The sequence below is a fragment of the Neodiprion virginianus genome, chromosome 3 (assembly GCF_021901495.1).
Source record: "Neodiprion virginianus isolate iyNeoVirg1 chromosome 3, iyNeoVirg1.1, whole genome shotgun sequence".
NCBI lineage: Eukaryota > Metazoa > Arthropoda > Insecta > Hymenoptera > Diprionidae > Neodiprion > Neodiprion virginianus.
In genome coordinates this window covers 17755492-17778270 of record NC_060879.1, presented here as the reverse complement: position 1 = coordinate 17778270, position 22779 = coordinate 17755492, and the positions used below count along the sequence as shown (strand labels likewise).

Below are 22779 nucleotides of genomic sequence, written 5' to 3'. Positions count from 1 at the left end.
TTTGTTTTTTGTTTTTGTTTTTGTGGCAGCGTGTACTATAAAGTCGACACCGACACCGCGCAGCCGGGCATGTATAAGAAGCTTTAAAAAAGGTTGTAAAATCCTGCAGCAGTCGCAACGCGCGTGGTTTAATCGTGCATTTCTCACAGCCTGGCTGACTGAGTTAAAGATCGTCCGGACGGGGTAATATCTGTGGAAACGAACTGAAAGCGGAGGTTACAGCAATTCGCGTACCTGACGACGAGGCGGGGCGACACGCGGGGCAAGCCTGCGATGCAAGCTGCCGGAGCAGTTGCTTATACGAGATAGATAAGGGGTTAGCAAGGTTCAAGCGCGAGATCTTGCGAGATTCTTCAAATAGTTACCATTAAGAAACCTGTGCCTAGCGTTCTCCGCCATGCAGGGGGCTTCGTCGCAATAGCACCTGTTCCCTCTGCCACATTCTCGCAAGTGATCTACTGTTGGTCGTAAATTACTCCAAGAACCACGGCTACGAGGATCTCATCCTTGCCGGATAGTTTCACGTCAGCCAAATACCAAAATGAAGACTTCCATCGGTCCCTTCTCTTCGGGAATAATGCTGTACACTCTGAGTCTCAAAACCCATTTAAATATCTAAACAACTCTATGGACTGATGCTGTGTTGCATGTCTAATCGCTGTTTAAGCATCAACTAATCCTAGGCACACAACTTTCTTCCTGATACTGCGGGCTCTCCTGCACAATTAATTTAGTATTGGCGATTAGCAATGTTAAAGGTAGACCAGAAAGATCAATATACTAATTGATAAGAGATTGAAATACTGACAAATCGAAACTTGCTCCAACATTTTTAAACATATTAATATCTATAAGGCAAAATGGATACATATTTTCTACTATGCAGAATCGTATCAATTCTTTCCAAAGACAAAGGTATCTCAACAGTTGAAATCGGACCAATCGCTTCCGAACTAAAACCAACTGATGATAGCAGAGTCGTTTTGCAGAAAAATGACCATGCGATTAATTTCTCATAATAACCAATATTGTTGAAGTCTATTGAATAACGAGTTATTGGCTATACCATGGTGTCCTCGAAACGGTCAGGTCAAAACCCTTAGGCATATAATGCAGCAGACTTTCAGCACGGTTTGCAGGCATAACGAATCATTGAAGAGTAATACAATATGGCTACCATGAAGCCCTGGCTAATGAAATTGATAAATTGAACACAACCAGCTGAGTGAGAAAACTGGAATGTGGATGACGCAAACGAACATACGAGCAATGATCTTGGTCCGGGAATGGAGTTTCCTGGTGGTTCTAAATCCTAAATAATCCCGGATATTCGTAAGATTTCCAGGCTGGCAGATACTTTAGTTACCTCTGGAATGGGAGTTGCCGACAAGGCGGTCGCGATTGCAATTTGCCGATACCATTCTCCTCGGCGCAATGCTCCGTTCTGTTCTAGGTTGGGTCCGTTCGACCGAGCCACGGCAGGCTCTGGTAAGGCTAGGGTGGGGTACAGATGCATCTCTGTGGTAACTACCGTCGTATCTAAGCGGCGGCCCTTCAGAGCCAACTGGTCAATGTGGATCGTCGGGCTCGGACTAAAGAAGCCAGAGCTGTCGGTATATACACAGACTTGAACGAAGACCGAGCGGATACTTTCTACCGTGCAGCGCCGTTCTGTAGCTCTATTACCCACGAGCGAACCACCCCGATAGCGAATCGCGACTCGTTTCATTTCTTCTGCGTACGAATATTCCTTCCTCTTCTTACTCTTCCTCTTCTTCTTGTTCTTCTGCTTCGTCTACTGCTTCTTCGGGTCCTTCTTCTTCTTCTTCTTCTACTTCTTCTTCTGCGCCCGAGATCCGGGAGATACGTATGTGGATGGTGAGGCGGCGTCAGACGTACGAATTTTCCTGACTTGATTTACGACGATCCTTGCAACCACCAACTAATTATACTTACTGAACCGGGAGAAAATGGTATAACTTAGCAGATTTAGAGTTCAACTGCGCATGCGCAGGCTTCATCCAAGGATTCGTCTTTTCATGCAGATTGGCCACCTTAAGCAAGAGGTTATGTAGGTGATCGAAACTTTTTAGATTAGGAAAATCTTAAACAACTGACGTAGCGATTCGGAAACGCTTGGCAATCTTTCAATTTCAACCGTTCGACGAATGATGACTGCTGTAAGTCATCACGACAACGTTATTTCAAGTCGCCACTTCACGCGAAAGAGTTTAAAATGTCATAGACTACTTCCATAGACCACTATTTCCGGTATTGTAACATATATATTTTAATCCAAACGCGCACATTCTTTACAATCGTGCTAATAACCAATTGCCATTCATTTTTATTCATTCACCTTACTCTGGCCAGTGTCCGTAATTTGATATTCAATTCTTTGAGAACGTTGGTCTTTCCCTTTACCCCCGCCCCCGCAGGTTTTCGTAATAAAGAATCGCACTAGCAATAGTTTCACGTAAGCGTCAGATCAGAGTAAGCGAGTTATTCCACATCAGAAACATCTTCGTATCTCTGCTTGAACTTCTTCAGTCCATTTCGTTCCATGTTCTTTGCAGCAGTTTTTGCAACAAGTGTGATGCTTATGTATCTCCGTTGAGCACTACACATGCAGCTATACAGCATGCTAAGGTACATCCGGTTTTAAGACAGCTGATAATTCTAACGTGGTGAATTCTGGCGGAGAGCTTAAATTTGCCTCTTTTATCCGATTAGATTCACTTTATTGGACTTATACAACTTTGCTTGTGATTCAGTTGAAGGTAACTATCGAACAATGGCAAATTCCATGCCCAGAAAACAAAATTTCAAACTTTTTGGGACAAGGGGCGCCCGCTTCTACCTAATTGCCCGACACAACATTGCAAGAAATTAGGTGCCAACATGTGCTCTAGCTATTGAGATTGACAAAGGCTAGAAAGTAAAATTCTAATTAACGCAAAATTCTCCCTTATATTTCTAGAAACTTACTATAGTTTACTGAGCTGGCTGATTGCATAATTACGGTTTTTTTGTACGCTGCCTCATTTTTGCTGTGGGCTATTTATCCTTCACACTATTTCACTCAGGGTGCTTTGAATATAAGTACAGCATGTAACTACAGTTTCTTACTCGAGAACACAATGCTATCCTGAGTCGATACGGAAGTAGCAGTGGAACTGGAATACCAGAGATTGAGTGGAATTTCTACCTTAAGCCATTTGCCTAGCTGCAACCTGAAGTTGGAGTAAATTCCGTTTCAGGTAACAGGAATCGTGGCAAGCTTCAGACATAAAACTGACTTAATTGGACCAGTTGTCTTAGAGGTGGTGTGCCAGAGAGCACCTGACACCTCGAGGAGTGGCACAGGTCTGACACTCATTAAGGCACGGCATCCTCTAAACAACGGATTTCCAGGATAACATTCTGTCGAGAGCAAAGTGCGTCGACCGCCGGGAGCATCGTGGTCATAGCTTTGTCCAACAAGGGGATCGAGGTATTGCCATTGGACAAAACACGTACCCATGGTTGAGGTGTATTTTTGAAATATCTTCAACTCAAACATCTGAAAAAGGTTAAAAATAAAGTGCTTCCCACCGTTTGATCAGGAACGCTTGGACAGCGGTTACTACGTATTCCTTGTCAGACTACATCCCATCGACGAGGCCCTGTTCTCTTCATAGTATTTGCCGTTTTTCTCGCTTTGCGGTGCGTTCTCCGTTACGCAGACGTGCGTACATCACCACGGTGTGGTGATGAAAATATGTACAGCACGTTTTCACGGAATCCTGGCATAGTACTAACTGTGGTCGTCACTCAACTTGCGAATATCTATTGACTAGCGAACACCGCAGATGCCAATATGATTCAACCAATCGTATCTTGATCTTTCATTGTCCACTTATTTTGATCACTTTTGATCTCTTTCGTGATGCTGAAACTATAATTTTACGGGCAGGGTGGCCCTTTTCCAGCGGCAATGAACCCGCTGTTATACCTTATTACGTTTCTTGCCCGAACGACGTTGAGGCACGCCTCGGGCGTTGAAGCCCAACATCTGCCCATCCAGTGACTGCCGCAACTGACAGCGGAACCTTAATGTGACTTTGTGTCGCGCAAATTTCCGTCGATGAAGAATCGAAGGAATCAACGCAGACTGAAATACCACCAGCGTATCAACCGTTCGTGGTTTCAGTAAAATCAGCACGTCTTCGTCAAAGCACCTCATCTGGATCTCCAGTTCTGAGGAGAAAAATTTCCACCTCAGTATTTCCATCTGCAAGGACGACCTCATCTTTCCAAATGTGAAAACTTACTCTCCACAAGAACTCTGCTGTCGCTGTTGACCCAGGACGTGCACTAGACTTGCAGTGCTGATATGACTCTACACTGGTATCATAACCATTCTTCGGTTGATGACTGCTTGACCTTGCTACGATGAAGTGAACGTCACTACATGTTTGACGGTTAATAAAGGTGGCTAGATTTGAGCTAGGTGCTCATCTACAACTACACTTCTACACTATTATTATCAAAAGTAAGCGTTTGTTTGTCATCGAAGGTCTTAAAAATGATTCAAACTATTTTCATAGAATTTCAACATAAGTTTCTGCACCGTCATCAAGTACGAACTAGAGTTATCTTATCAAGGAACCAAGAAAAAGGAGATGAGACTAATGTTCAAATGGCGCAGGAGTGATTGAAAAAGTTCTATAGATGGTGCGCAGGTCTCAAGTCAAGATTCTCTATCAATTGGCAGAAGCTCTAAAGCTTGTTGCATAACTGAATTGGCGTGTCGATCTTATAATATGCACGGGGGTTACATGGACAAATTTACTGTCTTTCAATAATGGACGTACGTAATTTCAAATTCTATCTTCAAATATCGCGAGCCGAGCCATGATGAGTGATGCTAGTACATGTACGCTTGAAAAAATGAATGAAAACTGTACGAAATAGCTTATTCGACTTACATCACTAGCTAGATCAAGAATGACAGGTATCCGCTAGTGGGACTTTTATTCCCAAAATGGAACGTGCGAGAGCTAGTCCAGACTAGGTGCATTAGGGTAATAAACAGTAAATGGGGCGAAATTTATGCGTAACCTCAGCCTGAGCTACGAGCCAAGGTTTAATGTTCCAGAGTTATGTGTCAGGCATCCATACTTATAGTGTATACGTATGTACGATATGCGGCTTGCGCTTACGTTACCGACCTAGCCCAATCCTGCGGCCCACGCACCGTGATGCGGGGGAGTTGAGACGGGCAACTCCGCACGCATTCCCCGAGGAAGGCGAACCCTGGAGCCCTCCTCCCCTGCATCCCTCCGTCGATCTCGCGTACCCTGGTCCCGAAAGGGGCCTCGTGATGGAAGGTGGGGGGTAGAGGGGGAGGGGGAGGGGGGCGCAGTCGGGACGATGCGTGGGTCACAATGCCCCGAGGGAACGGTTGGGCCTGGTCTTATACTCGTTATGGGAACAGCCTGGGATATTGTTGCTGGGTCTGTGCATGTACTATGCAGATGTAGCCTTCGCGATATCGGTTCTTCATTGTGAGTCATTTAACAGTTTATAGTTGGTAAGTTCAAACTCTCTGCCGATCCCGCGCGTACAGGGTGATTCAAGGGAGATCTGAGACTGCACGATACGTTGCGCAATAAAGCAAAAGTATATTGTCATTCGGTGCAGAGATATAGGGTATACGACCATCAATTTTATTCGGCTGCACATGGCAGCGGTATTATACGAGGACGTTTTTGATAAATTGTATTTCGTTTTTATCTGCCGGTATACCCGATCTTACACCTACACTGAAGCAAAAATCCAATTTCGAATATTAAAATTGAGTAATGAATGTACAATTTAAGACTTGGGTTCTTCTGCTTAAGGTGACAAGGTCGGCGATACTCCATACTTAGGTGTTTAAATTATAGAATTTAACGCAGTACGTGCTACGCTGTTTAATTTTTGATTAGACAGTTAAGATCGGCAGGAACGGAAGTATGCTGACTCATCCAGCAGTACGTGGTGTAATGCATTCAAGACGTGCGTAGTTGTTTCGAACCAAAATAAAACCAATTGAATAAATCAATATTTCCAGTTGTTTAGTCGATATCATGTAATCTGGACAAATAGAAATCACTCAAATTGCGGGTTGGACAGTACGCGTCACTAGAATAAACGACTGCTCCTAAAAATAAAAATGTAACTCAAGAGACTCGTTCACAAATATCTATCTCTGTCAGCATTAGACTTTTTCCATTTGAATAAAACAGGGAAGATCTCATTTTTTTCAAATTGTTACCACTCAGCCGCATTCAATCATACAGACTCGATGCTGAAAGTATTCCGATGAAAATTTAGTTGTATACAAAACTGTCCGCTGACAGAGATTTGTTTTTTTAAACGATTTAATAGTTACAAGCCTCAGCTCGTGAGTTCATCTTATGTGGAAATTAATCCTGAAGCGATTTTAATAACAAAACTATTGAGCTTACAACAATAAATCGAATAAAGCTATAGTGAGGAATTAAATTCTCTATCATATACATTCAAAATCACGTCCGTATTATTGAATGCAGCTGAGTGGTAGCAATTTAAAAGAACGACATCTCCCCACGTTATTTAAACATCAAGATTTCGAATTCCAAAAGCGATATGTTAAAGTAGGATTCAAAAGATATCCCTTCTATGCGAGAATGCTTTCTTTTTTTTTTTTTTTTTGTGTACAATGTACAACAGGTTTTGCGGTTGGGAGTGAAAGAAAAAAGAAGTCGCTACCAAACGGAACACCCAATGGCGTATATTACGGACGATGTGACTAAAAATGTACATCGATACTGTTTTTTCCCTCATCATCGACTACCTGCTCAGCCCTCGTTTCTGCCTTCCTTTCGCACAGATGCAGCCGAGGGAAAGAAGGAGGATGACACCGAGTGTCTTCTTTCTCGCGAATGCAGGGAGTTATTACCGTGGCAGGGCCGGGTAATGCAGGGGCATTCAGGGAATGAGGCGAGCCGTCATTACCCGCCCGGGCCCCTCGGCACACTTTAACGAGGAAGAGGAGTAAGAAGTAATCCTCGGGGGAGGTCGGTGCCACCCACGGCGACGCTCTTCGCTCCGCCGTTCCCGCCGTACGTAGATACCCACGTCCTTCCATTTGTCTCCTCGTCACCGCGCCGTTGGCCACCTTAATAGCACCCGAGCTCCTGGAGACAATCGTGGCCTTCGCCGCACTGCCACGGTACTGCAGAAACACTCGGACCCTGAAATAACTCTCGCCAAGAGTTGTAGCGCCGAAGGCTACGCGACTACTTCGCGCTGAGCTGCAACTAACGCGTCCTGACGCTGCCCTGCAGGCACGACAGCGGGTCCTTTGGTACCTGCAATTATCAGCACCGGGGCCCTTCGCACCCCTCACGCCTGATTCGAAACATCTTCGGCAGCGCAAACAAGTCATGGCAGTCGAAGATCTTCTACGTTTATCGGGGAATTCTAGACTGCAGAACACCCGCAATCAAAGAAGGCTCGAGCCAGAAGTGGAAAAAGGGTCAGTCCTCGGACGAAAACAACACAGAAATTTTTAAGCGAACAAAGCCGAGGGCGAAATCGTTTAGAAAAGAAGAATGGTCGAATTATCACACTTTATGAATCCCAGTCACGAAACAGTTGGAGAAATCATTTGTACAAACGTTCACAATCCAAGGATACTGACCATCGAGGCAGTTCGCAGTATACTGTAATCTTCTACCTTGGTCAATTTCAGGACATAATTCATACCCTCCTCGTTCCAATTCGTTCATATTTCCATTGTTGTATTTTAATGTTGAGGACAAGAAACGAAAAGTGAGAAACATTGTTGACTTAAGCCTAGGACCCTACACATGGGTACCCCTAATCCCACACAATTGTTACGGCCTGCTAAAATCATTTTTCTTACTTCGTTCAATCGAATTTTTCACGGTGGAAAATTTGTATTAGGTTTATCTCACATACACTATTCTATTCTTCGGTCTTTCAGCTTTCGAATGAAAAAACAAAATTCTTCTTCGAAAAACAGTCCATTAGCAGTGTTGATTTGAAGGTCTGGAGTGCGCGTAATCGATGTACAGGTTATTTGTTTCGTACAGATTCGTGTAGAGTCCTAAGGTTAATCTAAGTTAAAGCGAACAAACATGCTTTTTAATTACTTTGAGAAAAGTTAGATACGGTTACAGGAAACGAAATGTAACAGTTGAATAAGTTCTTAGATTCTCGAGTGATGTTTTATCTCGTCATCTTTCCAAAGACAAATGTACTGTGTGAATATAGAAAGTGTTCTTCCTCTTCGAGACACAAATTTGTAAGAATGTCTGTAAGTGTTTACATTTTGGAATCTTACGCTTCTTGGTGCGAAGCTCGTAAGACAGTCAATGACCGTCCAATATTGAAATGCGGATATGCATCATCAATATTAATATTAATCACGAGGCAATTTTCATTTTGTGAAACGTATATAATTTTTGAACTACTGGTAAATTCGAAAAATTAACGACGGAGCCAGGAATCGAACCTGGTATCTAGCGATGCTTTACCGGAGCCTTACTCCACTAGACCACCTAGCCGCCCTGACTCTGATGTCGTTAATTCCTCTCATCACCAGTAAGTTCAAATTTGTTTTCTTGTGCTGTAATAGTATGTGTGAATATAGAAAGATTCCCAAATGTAAACACTTACAGACATTCTTACAAATTTGTGTCTCGAAGAGGAAGAACACTTTCTATATTCACACATACTATTACAGCACAAGAAAACAAATTTGAACTTACTGGTGATGAGAGGAATTAACGACATCAGAGTCAGGGCGGCTAGGTGGTCTAGTGGAGTAAGGCTCCGGTAAAGCATCGCTAGATACCAGGTTCGATTCCTGGCTCCGTCGTTAATTTTTCGAATTTACCAGTAGTTCAAAAATTATATACGTTTCACAAATGTACTGTGTAACGTTAATTGAACCGTAAATTGAGGAAGCTAACATGACGGGCTACCTTTTTTTGTTACAGGAGGATTACAGTCGACGTAGACGTCTGTCTACCCCCAGCGGAAGTCCTAGTCCTCCCCGACCTGCAAGGCTTTCCCAATCGACGGGGACCTTGACCAGAGAAGAGGAACCCTTTCGTGAAACGAAGAATACTCTGACAAGAGAGAACCAGCCGCAAGAAGCCGAGAGCAAAGGGTGGTTCAAGTCCCTTTCCAGGAAAAACAAATCGAACATAAAGGTGAGCATACATCCCTTAAGCCTGTTATTATTGAACTCAAAATTTTACCCGATTATTTTATTGGTTCTCCTTGAACTTACACAACGTATTTTTCGATTCGTGATTAATTGCGGTGCGATAAACTTGCACTCTCCGCAGTTACTGCACATGAAATAGTTGCCAAAGCTGTTGGCGCAACAACCCTCGCCCAACTACGTATTTCAGAGTCGGATTCGAGCTTGCAGGTGTCGGTTTCATCGGACGACCTTGTAGATTGAATTGGTAACGGTTATCCGCGGCAGTGAGGCAACGCTTAAATTGAGTGCCGGTCCGCAGTCCATCCTCCGGCACGCCGTCCCTAAAATAAATTCTTTCATCACTCACGATCGGTTCAATGGCGGGACGCGTGAATCGCGTAATTAAAAATCTCTGGAGGATCGTGGTGGTACATATACACGCGAGTAACGAACCCTACGAAACGTGTCGGGCCGACCGGTTACGCAACGAAAAATCCGGTCTTTCGATTCGGACCACGGTACGTGTATATACAGGTATACGCATACGTAATACGGTACGCGAGGCAAACGCATAGAGAAAGCGCCGAATAACAAGTTGGAGAAACAGAAGAGAAGAAAAAGGGAGATGGAACGTATCTCATTGGCCAGTTAAGGCGCTTCGCGGTCCATCCACGCCAACGTACCGAGAGTTTTCGATGAAACTTTCGGCACATAAGCAACAAAAGCTTAATTTTTGATAAGTAGTCATACAAAACCTAGTTTCAATTGCCTATCTGATGTTGGTGAGCGTTCAGTTTTACAGAAAACTCGCGGCATGTTTCCTTAATTTCAAGTATGAATTAGTGGAGATTCACCGATAGTTGTACAATTCTATCGGTTCACACTTGCTGCAGAGTGTGCCGAAATCCACGGAATAAACGTGGCGAACAAAGGTGCAGAATAATCGTTGACGACTGTTTCTTAATACCTGGTATTTCCGGTTATGCAATATCGGCCGCGAATTCCTCGTGGTTAAGTTGGCCCGACCGCCGCTTCATAGACGCTGACGTTAAAAGGTTCGAAGGGATCGGTTTTGCCAACCCAACACCGATCTCCGTTCGTTGACTCCGGATCAAATTCAGAATTCACATGGAATGAGGGTCTGATGGCTGGGTTACGTAACGCGTAACTCAATACCCTGGCGAAAACTTTATATAGTCGTTGAAATAATAACAACTGGGACAATTGTAACAACGATCCTCGATTGGTGTATTGCGCACGCTATCCTGGCGACATTTCTTTTACTATCTTACAGTTGGCTCGTTTTCGCAATTATTAAGGTGTCAAATCAATCCTTCCATAAAGTTTCCAGCATAAGTTTTGTTATTTCGCAAGGGTACCCCGTTTTTTTTTTAATCATAATCGAATCATGAAATCCGGTAATTTTATCAGCATCGTGAGACGCAAATTCTCCTTCGCACCGGTGCAGAATCAATAAATTTGAAGAATCATGTAATTGGCCTTCACCTCTGCCTGAGTGAGCTTCGAAGTGATCTTACCTCGCCATTCGTAATTGCAAAGACAGCTATTGATGAGGATACTCGTTCCGCATGCAGCGTGAATCGTAAATCGTCGGAAGCGAGAAAGGACGATGTATATATGTATAACTCATTCTCACGTACGAAAAATTAAATGAAAATTAAACAAGTCATGAGTTAAAAATTGTGATTATAGCGCGATTCTTGCATGAAAAAATACGTACAACGTATAGAACTATGGAGAAAATAAACGGTACACAATGTAGACACGTTGAACAGACGATTTTGTACGAATGTATTGAAACATTTTTTTTTGTCGTTGCAGCGTTAAATATTTGATTTCACAACATTGCACGCATATTATTACGATCCACGAATGGCAATATCGAATTGACTAATGAAGAAAATTAAATCTGTGCATTAGACGATACTATTTTTAAAAAGATTTCCGTATATAGCTTAAGAATATTATGACTCAATAAATACCGAATATATGACCATCGTGTAATGGAATTAATAAAAAGTGTCGATTTTTCGCCAACCAATCTCCTTAAACACGTTACATATTTTCACTCTTATAGTTTGCGTCGCGAAAAATAAGTGAACGGAGTAGTCAGCACGTCTGCAGGAAGCAAGTTCGGCGCTTCGATCGAAGGCTGCTTTGTGCCACACGGTATATACTCGACAGAGTCCGTACTTAATCTCGTGATTAAATTAAACCACAGACTGCGGAGTTAGTTGAGCATTTAATCAAACTGGTAATTGGTGGTTGTTCTATCCTAATGGGCCCCGTCAGCCGGGCCTCGCGTCGTTACGTCACGATCGTTGACCGATGAACGTACCTGACCGAGGTACAAACTGTACTTAGCCTCGCACTTGGAAAGTGTTTGAAATCGCCTTGGAAGAATTGATCTCTCGCATTACCTATAACGAATGCAATACCTTATAGCTAATAAGTTACGGCTGGCTGTCCGGGGGAAGATGCGCGATCGTTATTGAGGATGTATGCAACCTATACGTCCTACGTTCCAACTTAAAAGTAGGCATTACGGATGGACCGATATGCGTGAAATTATTCTTTTCTTTACGGCGTTTAAACGTCAACGAAACTCCAAGTTATAGTTCAGTCGAGTAAGAATTGCAGCAACGAACATTCGAAAAAATAGCGTTATGTTTACGACCAATTAAACGATATGTTAACTATTAAACAACCTGCATTATTTCACTCTCAATTCTATACCCCATATTTGTTAATTTAAAAATGTTATCACTCCAAGACTTTTTGGCGAGACAGGCTAAAAGGTTATATATCGCGAATTGTTCGATTTTTGTTTCACATGACAATTCATCCGTCCCAAATGACCAGAGCACACTTCCTAATCTCAAAAAGATCGTAATAATATCACAAAAATTTTCAATAGAATCGACGTTTTACGAAAGAATGAGATGGATTCTCGTAAAAACTCTGAAATCCGTTAAGTGACACCACGTTCAAAACACCAGGCCCGTCAAATTTCGGCTACTTCAGGTTCCAACGTAACATAACGAGACACCCATCAAATCTTGTAGCTAGAGCTTTGCTGCAACTGACAATGGGTTGGTCAACCTGACAAGTAGACGAAAAGCTCGGGGAAAATTCATCGAATCTACCAATAGAATCGTATGATTTGACGCAAGCGCATTCGAATGTTCAATTCCCTTGTTAACCTATTTATGCGTTAATCAATAGATTCCCCCGTTTCAATCTCCACGGTTATCAGTGGTCTTTATCGCACGAATTAAAATACCGTATGTTGTTTCAGCAGGTGGACAAGAAGCCAAGAATACCGGAAAGCGAAATTCTAACGACCGGAACCGAGGACGAAGGGTCTTCCGTACCGGAGCGGACCTCGGTGCAGAAAAATCTTCGTTTCTTCGGAGATACGGACCAGGAATCGGTATCGTCAAACCGAGAGCGCAGGTAAACAGAGACGACTATAGAAAAGTTTCGACAATTTTCGAAATCAGAGAGACTGTTCTATTTGACTGTGTGACTCTATCCCTTGTACTATACGAGTAACAACCATCTCGAACACTATTTCAGAAACAAACGAGCAGACGATCACACGAACAATCTAAGGCGCGATGCGACGAATTCAAGGAGTCATTCAGGCTCGGGATTAGTGGTGCCACCCAGGAAACCTCCCAGGCTTGCAGAGAGCGCCCTTTCATCCGGCGAGAGTACAACCGGTGACAGCAGTCAACAGAGTCAAAATTCCCAGCGCTCGCAAAGGTCCGTCGTTTATCTTCACGCCGCAACTGGTGAGTTTGATCGACTTGTGCTTCGCATTCTTTCCCTTGCAAGAACGAACGAATGAGGTTGAAAGTTTATTGCCGTTTAACACCGTTGAAACTATGAGCATTAATTATGTATAATTTTTCAGCCCTTGTACAGGACCGTCCTTAGATGCTGCATTAGTTCAATTTTACACATGAATATCTTCTGTCGAGAAACGGATAAAATTGTCGCAAGAAAATTAGAGTATAAACTAATAGTTACAGAGTAAACAAATTATTCACGAATACGATTGGCCCAGAAGGAAGCATTTTCTAGTCATCTACAATCAATGCGAACTGTATACAATTTATTTAATCTATAAGGATTGTTTTATATCTTTCTGATACGCGTACCTTGGACTTTTTTTTACAAATTTCTGTAACTGTTTGTTAAAAAAGCTTGTAATATGTAAAACTGAAAGTTACAAATTGCGTTGTAGTATAGCACCAGTGTATGAAAAATATTCATGCTCGTGCAATTTCTATAGAGGCTGGTACTCCAAGGGTTCTGAGGCTACTGAATCCAAACATGATAGCAGAATTCCGAAATTCAAAACGGCAGACCCAACATGGCGGATTGAAATTTGTAGAAACAGTTGAATTCTCATGTAAATGGATACCTGCTACACATTGGATCCACCATTTTGAATTTCGGAATTCTGATGTCACGTTTGGATTGAGCCACATCGGGAAGCTAAATACGAAAATCAAAAAAACTGAGACATAACATAGGTACCGTTGGCACGAAAATCTCATTTTCGCCGTCCAGTGAATAATGTGGTAATATAAAGTACTGCAGTATTTGAAGACGGCCTTTTTCTTAGGCTGAAATATTACACATAAATAACGGTTGATCATTTCAACGACTTTGGACACTACTTAGGCTTCAACATCTACCGATAATAAGTTCAACAAAAAACGTGCCCCCCACCTCCTCTGCACTTATGAACGAATAATAATCACAAGCCTTCACCACAGTCGGAGAAATCCCTGGACCAAACGAGAGACGCCGGGCTGCTAGCCGAGAGGAACTCAACAGACCACTCCATCCTCAGACAAGGACGGTGTCCAGGAGCGTAAGTGTCCTGGCACCGTGGAAACCGAGACATTATCGCGAACCTTTCGAGATAAACTACGAGCAGCAGCAGCAGAAACCTGTACCAACTATGCGTCGCAGACATAGAAGCCGCGAAACCCTTAGTCGCCGCAGCAAGGACGCCCGCCGCAGCAGAGACAATCTTTCAAAGACAGGTGATCAGTATTTTTAGAGGAGGTTATAGGGCTGAGTGAGGACCCGAGCTCGATTGGTGCAGCTTCCGGTATGCGAAGAAAAAATTCTTCCAATACTTCAGAGTGGCCACTCGGTTTGGTATCAAAAATTTCCCTTTGCGCTTCCCCGTTCGATACTTCTTCAAAGTAATTTTTATCATAGTCACTCAATTTTGGAAATTGATCACAAATACATTTTCTGTTTCTCTCCATCCACCATCGGATTCATCACTTACATAATATCAAATTTATTGAATGAGTAATCCTGAAAATGGTCGAGAAAATGGTGTACTTTCACGAAACATAGTCTTTGGAGCAACCAGTCTTCAAATTTTAAACGTAGAACAATTATTGTCATTCGACAAATAATGCAGCTAGATATTCATTTCGTTACAGGTACAATGAGCCGTAGCACACTTAAGTCGAAAGACAAGCAAAAAGTGGACAGAACGGTCTCGACAGAATCCCTGGCAAATAAATCGAGAAGCGGAAGTTCGAGGCCAGAACTAAACCGATCTACTTCGGTGCCGCGAGACCCAAACAAGAGTGCCGGGTGGTTCAAGCTGAAGAGCAAAAAATCTAGGGCTTAAACGAATCGCCGATGACCAATGCTAGTCTTGTCTTTCGTAATTAAAGCGTAATTTTAAGCGGTCGACGATTACGTCGTATCTGTATCGTTCGCGAGATATAGGCGCATGCTGTTAATACCAACATTCAATAATATTGGTCAATTTATCGCGATTTTTACAAACAGATCGACCTGGATATAGTCACGAAAACATTCACATATACGGGTTGTTTATCGGAACCGGTGACCCGATTACCTTAATTACGAAATAGTCTAAAAGAATTGTTATTTGCTACTGCTGTTAATAAAATTAAAAAAATTATGAGAAAGCTTTTTTTTCGAAATTACTCGTGGAGTACAGTATACACACGCATAAGCTGCAAGAACTGATTGCGCATATAAGTTGAGTAGCGTGCAATTTCAACCAGACAGTTTTGTATTAAAAAAAAAAAAAAAAACAAAGGGAACTAAGTAAATGAAAATGCAGACTAAGATCGACTGAAAATCTTCTATCGTTTTAATTTTCAAATAATACTGAGCAGCACTGAATAATACAGTGAAGAGAAAAATCTATCAAGTTCATGATCTCGCTCTTTTTCTCCAACTTTTAATTACATATTTCTCTATCTAATTCTCTCTCTGATAAATTTATGAAAGTAAATTTTCACCAGAAGAAAGAACATTGCATGTGTGTTGTAAAATTTCCTCGTCCCTAATAGAAGTTAATGAAATAGTTTATCACAGGCACGAAATATTAAACTGCTCTGAATATTTACCCCTTAAAAAAGACTAGATGTCGTTTGTCTCATTTCTTTACGTTGAAAACCATAATAATAGATTCTCAAATTTAATATTTCCGTAACATATTTCTCACTTACCGTGAATCAGAGTGCCATTTCTGTAAATCTTGTACATGTACTCTACTTAATAACATAATGAATCAAAATTACTGAAAAATCATCTACATACTTAGGATATAAGCATGATGTGTTTGTCATTAATCTATAAATATGTGGAATGTCGTACAATTATTGTCCGTTATAACGCTGTGTGAATAAATTTTGTAAGTAAAGGCATTTATGAAGACAGCTAATTTAAGCATGTGATGCCTTTCAAAGAATATCACTTAATCCAGAAGAGACAAAACGTACTTATATAATAAATATTAAAGATTCACTTTACCACATATATAATTTTTTTCTGTTTTCTTTTTCTTTTATGGCTTTCCGTGACAAGCATGTATATTGTAAATATCTCGATTAATCTAATTTAAGTTTTAACGTTTCTTTTTGTTCATCAACTTACCGTTTAATGTAACAGTATAATCATGTAATTTATCATCACTGAAATTGTAATTTTCCCCATCATTCAGATGCTACATAATGCAGTAACAAGCAAGATTTTACTCTGCAGACGTTTTTATACAGAAATTTGTATGCTTCGATTTACTGTTGAATGAAATTTCAAACATCTTCAAGATATGTTGGTTTTTTTTAAATCGGATCGGTGCTAAGTGCGTGTCTGTATATATAGAAGAGAACAGAAATCCAATAAATTTGTATGTAAATACCATAACCATTAACGTGTAATGATCAAGTGTTAAAATTACATAGAATTATTAATCTAGGCTGACAGTACTGCTAATCGTACGAAGAGAATGTTGAAAATAAACAGGGAGGAGTGCGCTCCAAACCAAGTTATACTTTGTAACACTATATATGAAATAATTGAAAAATAAATAAACGTAATTCCAGCTAGTCAACTTCTCGTCACGTGTCACAAGTAATGCTGATCAAAATTAAGATCACAGCCTAATACCACTAACTAGTTCAGATTTTTTACATTGCTGCTCCTATATTACGGCTATATAACGATTAATAAAGCAGCTAGCGAAATACCAACAAAACATAAGTAAGAGTGTTCGATATTTTGAAGTGCAAATAACAAGATTATATGTATAATACTGTCAGTGGTAGGGAAAAATAACTAAACATTTTTAAGAATGTAAGAATCAAAAATTTGTTTTTCAGTATTTTTCATTTGCTTGAAATGCTTTGAACCCGATGCAGCAATGTTGAATATGAACACCGGAATAAAGTCACAGAGTTATCCAACACTCTTCACAATATAGTTGAAGTAGAAACTAACCAGCAGTTCTAGCCTGCACAGGAATCGATGGATACTGCACACGCGTCCATGGAAGCGTCACGATTGTGTCCAATGCCATAAGACTTCTCCAATGCTCAGCCGACTGAATGCGCCCAAGACTTCTACTGGTCCTCATATTAACTGATCTCTATGTCGTCGGTATTAGAAATAAACTATTGTCACCAACATTGGAAGGTTATTTCAGTTGTTGTACGGAAGCATCCAATTTGTCAATGCAGCATAGCGTTATTCCAACTGATATTAGTACCATGCCAATATAGGTATCTAAACATCAGAAATGTAGATGCATTAGGATTTTTTGTACAGTCGACTGGAACTGACGTGACTAAATTAATTTTTATGTCATTTAGTAACGGAATCAAGCAAAACATTCTACGATATTTCACAGGAGCATGTCCAAGATTACTATTTCATCATGAAAGCAGGAGACATGTAGAATTAAAGTAGTACTGAAATGATATGACAATGCGAAGTTTATGAATCACTGCCGTTACAATAATCGGACTAGTACCTGGTTTTTTTTGAAAAATTTATCTGTTCGACAGTAATTCTTAAGAACATACTTTTTTGATGCTCAGCAAACAAAATTCCATACAAGCTACTTATGCCATAGTTCAAGAGTCCAAGATGATCATCAATGTTTCAGATGAAAATCTACTTAATATCAATCATCTGTTCAGCATTGAATTTGCTGTTACATGATAGAATATTTTAGCCTCAAACTTGCAGTGATTTAATAATAAAAATAGAAAATTCAAGTTTTCATCTGTTAAATCTTTATGAGTAGCGTGAACTTAGCCCTGAAACTAGACAATTTCTGTGATTAGTATGCAATTTCTTAGTGTTATCATAGAATATGGGAATTTATACGAATTCCCTTAACATATGTTGCAAAAACAGTGTCGTCTAATAGATCACAGAGATGGTTTGTGATAAAAATATTCACCCATTTCATGCTCATTCATTCTATAAATAGATCTCAGAATATTTTATAATCAAAAAAAGCAGTGAAAAATATTATAATTGTAATATTATGGCAGGATTTTTATACCGGGACAATCTTTTGAAACTATACAGTCAATGCGCATGCGCGAGTTTTATCGGCTGCTCGGGCAGGCTGGCCACTCCGAGTTTCCGCTGTCAAACTCTGTTTCTGGCGGCGATGTACTTCATCCGAATGTTTGAGGTTAGAATCTCAAACAGTCGAGCCTCGAGGTAGTGATTCCGAAAGTTGATGTCAATGCTTTTTGAAAATTGGCTTTATTCGACTGAAATGAGAAATCTGTTTAAATGTTGGGTGCTTGGAAGAAACGCAGCAGGTAGGTGGGAATACTTTATTTGATCACTTTTATTATTTCGTACATTAGAAATAACAATGAAATTTTTTTCTATCAACAGGTGATACGGCCAAAACAATTACATTTCTAATATTCGCTGTTATCTGCCTATTCAATTTATCAAACGTACAAAGTCATCGCCACTTTCAGGCAACTACGTAACTTTCTCACTCTCTTGTGATTTCAGGCGGTAATATTGAATTTTATCATTTTTAAAAATGAGACATTAAACTTAGCGTTCAGAAAATTTAAATATCTCACTATCTGTAATAGGACTGTGAATCTTTTTTTTCTCGAAAATAGTTCAACAAAATTTACAAATAGTCGATAGTCAGTGTATTTTTTCCGATCAATAAATTATTGCTTCTACTATTAAAAATTTTCCAATGATTATCAGAGTTCATTTCGCACATTTTCAACGATGTTCGATTAAATAAATGAAGGGAACCTAATACTCCAATTGAAAATTCAACTAATATGAGATTTATTATAGTGATTTCTGTATTTCATGTTAGTGCGGTTCGAAACAAAGAAAATCTAATCGCAAGCGTAGAACTCAGGAACGCGGATCGCATCCTGTGACACAAGTTGAAAATCAAATTTCTCAAAATGCACCTTAACGCCACAATTAGCTTCAAGGACAATAATGTCAAAACATTATTACAAGGATATTGACTTATCGCATTCAAGATTTGTCTTTTGTTCCATCAAAATAAATGAATATCTAATTTTTAACGAAGTTCATGAAGATTTTTTTCCAAATAATGTAATCCGATACAATATCTTGTTCATAGTCCTCCGAACACTACCTTGTAACAAGGATATTTGGAAAGAGTCTCTTTGTTGCTGGAACCATTATAAAATTCTTGGTTTTCAATTCGTGCTACTGAATAACTTCTGCGTTTCAGGTTCCATTTCCAATTTCAAAATGAGATTTTTTTTGCTTCAGAGAATGCTAACATGAAATGCAGAAATAATTGCGATAAATGGAGATTCAGAAGCTTTCAGTCTTAGCGTAGGACTAAGGACTAACTATAAAGAGTGTAAAATTGAATTTGGTTTTAAGTTATCATGCAACTAGCTAGCCAGATGACACCGTCAACTAAGATTAAATTTAAAGACATTTTTAACGGAAGTTATTTAACAATTCTAGATTCAGATTAATTCGGTTTGCCTAGGAAAATTGAACCCTACATTCTAATTGAGGACTTGAAAAACTATTTATCTGAATTTAATGCCAAAGAGAGTAAAAGTAAGCTTCGAAATAAGATACCAACTTAAATGGTATAAAGTTTGAAAAACAATGCTGGTCAATAATAATGCTTGAATTACAATGGTGCACAGAATGATTCCTCGGTAGAATGATGAATTGGCAGCAACGGTTAAGTAACAAACTGATCGCTATTGGCTCGATCAAAGCAAAATGATGGGATATTCAGCCACTATGATCTGTAGTGTATCCCGCTTTTCGATTTTGCCTCAACTGATGTTAAGAAGGTGGCAATGGCCTTATGAAATTCACTCTGGCACCTGATGTCTGACGGAACAACCAGTTTTGATGGTTGTAATGATTGCACCGCTCGAGAAACCAGAATTCTTGCCACCGAAACGTTTTGACCATAAGGTAAGGCATCATTTTCCTCGTGTTAATCGAAGTATAAACTTCGAACCAGCTGAAAAAAAAACTAATTTTATCATTGAATCCATGTTAAAATATTGTAATAGTCAAAGATCACGAACTTAGAAATTTACTCACATGCTTCCATGCCTGACAACTTTAATCCCGCTTTGACAATGAATTATTTCATACCTGAAAATATTAGAAGGTATTATTATCACACAGGAGCTTTTGATAGTTTTGGATACAACTACTTTCCAATAAAATGCACAAAGTATAAATCATGAATGAAATGCATTTTTAATTTTATGTAAATAAAGAATTTGTTCACAATAAACGTTGTTTTTACTTACCTACCTCTGTTTGTCCAGACTCCCACTTGTTAATGACATTTCACATTGAATTTCAGATTTTTTCTTTCAATAAATAACACCCAATTTCTGTATCATTTGATATTTGCTTTTCCGTTGAATTCTTTATAGCGTCGGTTGAATATTTTCCTATATCGACCACGGTATAGCTGAACGATACTATTCTTCTTAGACAATTCACACTACGTAAAAATAAACAGCAACATAACCTCAATCCGGGGTTTTGTGCGCGAGAGATTTACAACTCTTGAGTCTTGTCTCATTTTGTGTACGTTGGCCCCCTGCTAAGCAGACGAAAAGATCGCCGCGGGGCGATTTCACCGACCAATGAGATTGAATTATTTGGAACATGCGCATTGACTGTATAGCTTTTAGAGATTGTCCCGGTATACTTATGTAATGGTAGCTTACTTCTGTCAGATTTCTCTTCACCCAAAAACCATCCACTAATTGCGGTGAATACAAACGTGAGTGAGTTTGAAACTGGTACAGCCAGAGACAGGTCTGCACTTTGAAGTGCAAGAAAGTAAAGGACCGAACCACACTGATTGATTACAAATGGTATTATATACTGAAACAAAAAACAAAAACAAAATTGTAAGTTTTTCACATTTGATTACATTTCTGTAATGTTGTTCATTTGATGGAAGCATATTATTTATAGGAAATATGACATCAGATTAAAATGCAAGATGAGATTGAAAATCGATATAAAACATAGTAATATCAACTTGTTATCAAACCACACCAATAACAAAGATAAAGCTGATGAGATTGTCTGTTTCCCACGAATTAAACACAATAAAATAAAGTAATGTTTCAAAATTACAGCTTTTTTTGAACATTGAGAATGCCTGAATTTTGTACGATGCAACCTGAATTTTGGTACAAGAGTATTAGTACGCGGATAAACAATTCAATGACTGTTGATAGTCTGATGTATTAAAGGTAATATTGGTATACTTTCAAGGTTGTGACGAGAAACACAACTTCTTTAGCTAATTGTCTGCACGGTGAGCTTGCTTTGACATACTGCAAGCCTTCGGATCCTTTTTTGATGAACGGATTGGTAGCACCCCACAGCAGAGCAGCGAGTCCCAAGTACACAACAGATTCTGCAAAATTTGAAAGTAATATTGACATTTTAAATTTTCTTCTTTTCCTCCAATTTCTTGCATGAAAGAAAATAACATAACCTGTTTCTACCTGCAATACCTAGTAATACAAAAACGAGAGATTTGATTTTAAACGAATAATTGTAAGCAACATTTAGACATCTCACCAATAGACGAAGTCATCACAGCGATTAAACAACTTCAGGGCTTCGCATAACATAATTTTGTTTATTCTGACGTTTTTCGACAGTTACTGATCAATATCATAGACTGTCATAGACCATACAGAATCGACTGGGCATTGCTTATGCCGAAGTATTCTACGGTTTGCTGCTACGCAGTATTCCCAACCTTGACAGACTAAATTATGGTATCAGGGCCGTAAAATTATGGTACTGACAAGAAAATTATCGTACTTTTGTTTACTTTCAATAAAAACACAAACAACGTCAATTTATGCATTTTATTGCCATGAATATCAATAAATCGGACTATAAAGTTTATTTACGTTACAGGTTAAAGGACTGTCTGTCATTACTAAGGGAATATTGAGAGAGGTATGTTCTCCTCCAGATGGCGTGGTAGGTACCATCTTGGCTATCGCCCTCTAAGGGTATGTGTCACAAGTGAGGGACCGGGATCCCGGTTCCACTTGAACAGATCTCCCACAATATTACCTTATCCTTTGACTGAAGAACATAAAGACTGATGCCCCTGGGTAAATTTTTGTGACAATTTTTCGGCGAGCAGGTGGACCCAGGTAGGCCTGGGAGCGTAGAAGAGTTCTCCTCTATCGACTCTACCTAACGAGCTCGCGCTTACCAAAGTAGTAACGGTATGAAGGCTTGAGTTTGAGTCGGTAAAAAGAGAGTACGTAAGACTACTTGTAAAGTGCGACTTAGAAATTTCGATCAGCTCGATCATCACCATCATATGATGCATACTATAAATTTTACAATTTTCCAGGAGACATACTAGATTATCTACGATAATCGGCTGTAATATGAAAATAGAGGAATTATTCATTTCGAAATGAGATTCTATTCGACACGCGCTCGATATATTCCGTAACATTATTATTCATAATTATTCCTACAACCTTTCATTTGCTCTCTCGATCTTGAATTTTGGTGGGCATAAAATCGAAACGCTGTTTTAGCTAGTCGCAAGTGAAGTATCTACGTTGGGTAGAGAAGCAGATTTGTTTTTTGAAAAGTGTTCGGATGGAAAAAGGTTCAGAGTAACTGTAATA

General features: G+C 39.9%; 2 protein-coding genes across 6 annotated transcripts in view; one reads left to right on the top strand and one right to left on the bottom strand.

Moving 5' to 3' along the window:
* Positions 1–16674, top strand: part of LOC124301389 (uncharacterized) — a 131384-nt gene extending 114710 nt beyond the window's left edge. Inside the window, exons 4-8 of one of the 2 annotated variants that reach the window (XM_046756349.1) lie at positions 9036–9251; positions 12570–12724; positions 12848–13065; positions 14059–14331; positions 14746–16674. In XM_046756349.1, the coding sequence (XP_046612305.1) occupies positions 9036–9251; positions 12570–12724; positions 12848–13065; positions 14059–14331; positions 14746–14939 (1056 nt within the window). In that variant the 3' untranslated portion in view covers positions 14940–16674. Of the gene's footprint in view, positions 1–9035; positions 9252–12566; positions 12725–12847; positions 13066–14058; positions 14332–14745 lie in introns of both variants that reach the window. The other variant, XM_046756348.1, reaches the window with a different exon arrangement.
* On the bottom strand, positions 9355–22042 carry LOC124301391 (transmembrane protein 234 homolog). 4 transcript variants are annotated; one of them, XR_006907466.1, is made up of 5 exons: positions 21695–22042; positions 21376–21527; positions 20824–20983; positions 17066–17411; positions 9355–9588 (listed from the first exon to the last, which is right to left on the bottom strand). XR_006907466.1 is itself a non-coding variant. In XM_046756352.1 (5 exons), exons 1-4 carry the CDS (start codon positions 21708–21710, stop codon positions 20223–20225), a joined length of 339 nt encoding a protein of 112 aa, XP_046612308.1. In that variant the 5' UTR covers positions 21711–22037; the 3' UTR covers positions 19750–20096; positions 20180–20222. The 4 variants fall into 4 exon arrangements, 3 of the variants coding, with proteins under 3 accessions (XP_046612306.1, XP_046612307.1, XP_046612308.1); XM_046756352.1 differs by lacking the exons at positions 9355–9588; positions 17066–17411 and adding exons at positions 19750–20096; positions 20180–20233 and having other exon boundaries at positions 21695–22037; XM_046756350.1 differs by lacking the exon at positions 9355–9588 and having other exon boundaries at positions 15265–17411.
* Between the last annotated feature and the right edge of the window lie 737 nt (positions 22043–22779).